At 33.3% G+C, this 6,015-nt stretch overlaps 1 protein-coding gene across 1 annotated transcript; it reads right to left on the bottom strand.

The window, feature by feature from the left end:
* Positions 1-222: 222 nt before the first annotated feature.
* LOC139526876 (uncharacterized) lies at positions 223-5,472 on the bottom strand. Its single transcript, XM_071322009.1, has 2 exons — positions 5,397-5,472; positions 223-2,002 (listed from the first exon to the last, which is right to left on the bottom strand). Exon 2 carries the CDS (start codon positions 1,997-1,999, stop codon positions 353-355), a length of 1,647 nt encoding a protein of 548 aa, XP_071178110.1. The 5' UTR covers positions 2,000-2,002; positions 5,397-5,472; the 3' UTR covers positions 223-352.
* Positions 5,473-6,015: the final 543 nt, after the last annotated feature.

Here is a 6,015-nt window from a genome sequence, read left to right as displayed (position 1 = left end):
ACAAGGAACATTCAGGTAAAGTTTAGTAAAATTTCAATCAGTTGTTTCATAGGAATAATTTTGTTTAAGTTACGACAACGGTTGGTGCACGGACGACGACGACAGACGCCAAGTGATGACTAAAGAACTTATGAACGTTTTCGCCAGGTTATTGAAACCAAAATGTAGTTGTATCGTTGAATATCAAGGAACACATTCCAATAAAACTGTCAGGATTATGAATTGAAATAAAACATTTTTTTCTCGTTCCTAATTTTCTATTGCCAAAAAGGTTTTCAATTCTTTTATTTCTAAAACACTAACATACACGGACATAATTTGCATGTATTATAATACTGAAAGTCTGTGATTTTTAATTACACGAAAATACCAAAATCTCACCGGCATTGTGATTTGAAATGAAAAGCTTAGAAAAATCTTTACTGAAAGTGAAGCCATAGGGAGATTGTAGTCCATCTTTTGTTGTTAATATAGTTTTAAGAGAGTTATCTTCAAATGAAAACAACTTAAGATTAGATGCTTGGCATTCTAGAAGATATGCATTTCCTATTCTGTCACTTTGAACAGCGATCACGTAGTTCGTATCGTCAGCAGAGATTGGCAAAAATTTTCTATCTAATCCAACGCTTTTTAATGAGGAACTTCCTATATCAGCCTGAGCATAGTAAAGTTGATGTGTTTGTCCAACTGATAAGGAGTAAACTGCATAATTCTCAACATCAAGTGTCTTCTTTACGTCACCAGTTTTGCTGATTATGTATATCTTTCCACAACCACCAACAGCGATTTGATCATCAACTATAGCAATACCATAACAAGTGCTTGGTACTGTTATCAGCGGTCCCTTCTTCATTGTAACCATATCTACTGTCTGAATGGACTGTATATATGGTAGTGTGACCCATGCTGTATTGCTGTCTTCTTCTAAATCTATCCCCCATTGTCTCACTCCCATTTGAATTGTTGCCAATGATTTGCCTTTGTCAGACATAACAAATAAACTGGAACCAGCATTATTGCACATGAACAATCTATTGTCTTTTGTGACACATATGCCGACAATGTTTGCACCAGGTACTGTGAATTTCACATCTAACTGAAATTGTGTTGGGCGTTTCCCCTGTTGCTGGATGCTTTGTGCTTGCTGTATCTTCAAGGGTTTGTATTTAATATCAATTGAAGCCTCTTTGATTTCAACTGAACCAAATGATTTCAAAACGGCCAATAAATCAGATTCTTTAAACGAAAGAGATACATCTTTTTGAGACGACAGTAGTTTTTGAAAATCATTCGCACTGCAGTTCAGTTCTTCTTTGGTATTATTTATCAGCATAAATATTTGACTTTCAGATCCATGGTTCGATACAGATTCAAACTGTTCAGAAACAAGTTGTATCTTTCTTCTTTGATCAGATATCTTGTCAAGGTTGTCGTTAGCTTCGTTTGAGAGGTCTGTGTGGAGTTTGTCTATTTCAGACATTAAAGCTGCTTCAATTTCCTGAATGAATCCTTGCAATCTTGCTTTAACGTCTTCCTTAATAGCCATCTTACTAGCTTTAAGATTTGTCATACCTTGTCTCTGTTTATCTTGAAGCTCGTTTATTGCAGAATTTAGAGTGGTGACATCTTTGGCAATTTCTTCATACATGGTTGAACTTTTGACTCCCTTTGCAGATACTTCAATTGGTAGTAATTTGTCACATGAACGATGATCACTAGCTATACATGACCGGCAGCACATTGTATCATGATCGGTGCAAAAGTATTCTAAAACCATATCTGGGTGAACTTTGCAGAATTTATTGACAACCAATGGTTTACCTTCGACGACGTCAATGTCTATTGTATGATGAGTATCAAAACTTTTAATGTGTGCGTGAAAATCTAAACATTCTGTACAGAGCCCGTCCTCACAGTCTGTACAATACTTTACAGATTTGGTGGATCTACTTCTTCTAGAACAGATTCCACAACACTTGCTCGGGAATTTTGAAGCCATATCCTAGAAAAGATAAAATACATAACATTTTAAATATTTAAAAAATAGTTACTTATACCCTCATCCACAAGTTAGTGAGTGTTGAAATTTTACACGATTCAATACATTTTATGTGAGAACAAAACCGTGCGTTCAAAACTTCCACGTGTTCATTTCATGTGTTGTCGTTTGAGCATTAAAAAATTACCCATAATTCTTTTATGATTAACATACTAATCAAATTCGAAATGTAGTGTGTCCTGTTGAGTAACGTAGACAGTTATGTATATTTGATACATGGTATTGAATGGTTTGAGGTCAGCTTCACAAGTTACATTAAATGGATACAGATTTTGTTAAAATTTACATGCAACATTAACTTGTTGAAAACTATGCATTTATCTCTTTTATTTTCTGAATTAGTGCTGATTGTAATCTTTCAAAATAGATGAACATTTGTATGGAAATCATGACAAGGATCCGGGAAAATACGATTCAAGAATCGACATTCTATTCACCAATTAGGTCGTTCAAACCTGGGATTAAACCAATAGGCAATTATGACATGAATAGCTAATATATATATATAATCGACAAGAGAAGACATGCATCCTCGAAATAAAGTTATCCAGCATAAAATAATTCATGTATCACACCCAAACACTTCTCTTCAATCAAGCACCGTTAGGAAGAGCAGGCAGCCACGAATGGCCATCTTCGATGAACATATTTTGCTGTCTACAGGTTCTGTTTGTATACAAAATTGTAATGCCTAAACTAATTTAACATTGTCGTTTAAGCATAATAACTCCTTTAGGGTAAGAAATTATGAATATTGGCCTCTGACAATTGTTAAACCCATTGACAATATCTAAATAAAACACATTTCACTCTATCATCTCACTAACTAAATTCTTTTTTTTTTCTATCAAAAATTACTGAAAGAAATAGACTTTGTATAAAGTTGTCAATTATACATTATGGATCCGAAACGAACGTGAAAAAAATCGGAGCTGACTTTTGTTTTCACATCATCATCGCCAGAAGGTCGTTTCATGTGATTTTCATGATAAATCAAGTTAACTTTTATTTAAAATGGTTCGTAGTTTAGGAATAATTTACATAAATAGGTTAAAAGACGACCGACGCAAATCAGTATCAACAAAGCTTAAATTGTGTTTGTTTAGATTCTATACTTTTTTTTGTTAAAAATCAATTTCTTCAAATCAGCTTTTTTTTCTTCATATGTTCATATTATGAAATCGATAAAATTCAAATTATTTGTGTCGTTGGTAAGATGATTAAAGTTAATAGTATTCTTGGTTTAATCAACAGGAAATCTAGTTTAAAAGATCTATCTACATCTTTATGCACCACCTACGATAGTAGAGGGGCATTTTATTTTCTGGTCTGTGCGTTTGTGCGTTCGTCTGTCTGTCCAGCTTCAGGTTAAAGATTTTGGTCAAGGTAGTTTTTGATGGAGTTGAAGTCTAATCAATTTGAAAGTTAGTACTCATATTCCCTATGATATGATCGTTCTAATTAAAATGCCAAATTAGAATGGTTACCAAAATTGCATGGTCCACTGAATTTAGAAAATGATAGTGCGAGTTTTAGGTTAAAGTGTTTGGTTAAAGTTTTTGATACCAGAGGGACAGTCAGACTCACAGATCGAAAACAAACATGCTTCACATGTGGCACCCGTCGTGTTGCTAATTATGTTAGTAGAAATCCGATAAATAGTCTAATTCCGTAGGTCATATCCGAGCAAAGGGTATTGTAGTTACGACATAAGGAACACATCCGATATCATGTGTGAAACGGTTAAACTATAATGGTCAACAAACTCACGATGGCGTCCGTAAAATTTACGAAGTGATGATTCCAACTTCACCATTTGGAACTCTTTGTTTAATAGCTTCCTTGTGAACATCAATCCTCTATCATATCAATTGGGAGTTATATACTCCGTAAGCACTACTGCTACTGGAATGTTGCTACATACATGTAGCAATAAAGTTCACTATTGGGAAGCTGAAATGATCTCTTTTGTCGTAAAGTTTTGTTTTCAACCGACCGTCATTGTTAGTTTCTAGATGTAAGTCGAAATATGAGGCAGACTTAACTGTATCTGTAGTATCCTTTATCTCTAGTTCGATGGGATAGATTCGTTCAACATAGCAACCAAATTTTGTATTATTTAGTGAGAGAGCATCGTCTATACAGTGGAACGTAAAAGTTTTAGGATATTGCTTACTTCTTATCTTTCTTCCTAAGAAGTTCCTGTATAAAGTCAGCCTCATTATAATAAAGAAACGATTCGGCAATAAGAGGGGCACAATTGGAATTCCGACAGCCTGTTGAAACACGTCCTCCAAACGTAATAAATATGTTGTCAATCAAGAAATCAAGCATCTTGATAATATCAGTTTCAGAAAAATTTTTGTTTGAATCAGAGTGATTCTTTACAAGGATTCTTTAAAACTCAGTACACATGTTCCCCATGAACATAGAAAATGAAAGTACGAGTGGGGCAACCGTATACTATGGACACATTCTTGTATGAATTATTTGTAGCTTGATTACTACCGCTTGAGAATATGGAAATATCTATTAAAATGCATTTAATAAAGATATAAGTTCTCTTGAAAAAGGGAAAAATGAGAGAAACTAAATGAAGTCCAGATATGTGTAGTATGATATCTATACTACTGAGCCGCAACTCATTTGAAACCATACAAAATCGGAATAGTTGGGATATAACGTATAAATGATTTGTTTTGTACTTCCATAAAATGTTTTTAAATCAATATTTATACCACAGAAAACATCCAGCACATGGTCAGTCGATTTACTGACCGCGAATTTTTTTTGTCAACATTTACCAAATTGTACTGCGAAATCGCGGTCATCTCCTAGCAAGATTTAAAGTACTCATACACACTTCATTCTCTTAATGACGGATACATTTAAATTGAAGATATAGCGTATGAAAGCGTATGAAAGATTTTTTTACTTTTATTTGAAATAATACACACGGACATTAACAAAGCAAATGATCAAGCCTAGATGTAACATTTTGTATCAAACAATTTTCTTGGCGCGTAATTGATGTTTGGAATAATTTACAAGTGAATGGAATTGCTTCTTAAACTATTTAAGCAATTAAAATAAACATAGACCGTCATTGGCAGACAGTGTTGCACCAGTGACTGATACGGACACAATTAACTATTATTGTACCAGGAAGTATATCCTGATTATCAATCCCGTTTATTTACGTCTTTTTCTTAACCATTGTTAACATATTTCCTAACGATTTCAAACTTTTCCTTACGTGTGGTAATTTATTTTGTTGATATTTATAACTAGACCACAATTATACACTTATATATTTAGTTAATTAGACACAATTTACCTTAATTTCTAATATCACAATACGCCCAAGTATTCAATCGAGGGAGAAAAGGGTAGATAACTATTTAATACATTTTCTACCTGTACGTAACTCTGCGGTGATTTGCATATCATGAAATCTATCGTTGCTATCTTTGTTTGATAATAATTCGATATCGTAAAAAGCATACATGATATGTTTAATTGTGCAATAAATGAAAATTGCTACATTGTCTTATGTTTGAATTTGCAGTAACTCAGTTGCAGCTCAAAAATGAATGCATCACTGCTACTCGATATATAACAGAATATTTACAGAAACTAATATTTTTAAAAGAATGTAGTGGTTTTGTATCTTGAGTTTACGAATCTTGTATCTTTTTTTCAATTTAAGCTTCTTTATTCTGTATTAAAGTTGTGTATAAAGAAATAATCTAGTGTAATTTAAATGCTTAATTTTCCCACACATATGACATACTTTTAATTCGGTTAAGATGTTGACTAATGTTTTGCAGTTTATTCTATAGTGTTATAACTTAAAGGATTCTGTACATGCATGTCAAACACAAGAATGTTAAAATGCCACTCACTAAAAGTAAATTTTAGTATTTCGTCAAGGTGGCACCATCCAAGCCAAAACG

This window comes from Mytilus edulis, chromosome 6, assembly GCF_963676685.1.
Source record: "Mytilus edulis chromosome 6, xbMytEdul2.2, whole genome shotgun sequence".
Lineage (NCBI taxonomy): Eukaryota > Metazoa > Mollusca > Bivalvia > Mytilida > Mytilidae > Mytilus > Mytilus edulis.
The sequence above is the reverse complement of the archived record's forward strand: the minus strand, read 5'-3'. Positions and strand labels throughout refer to the sequence as shown.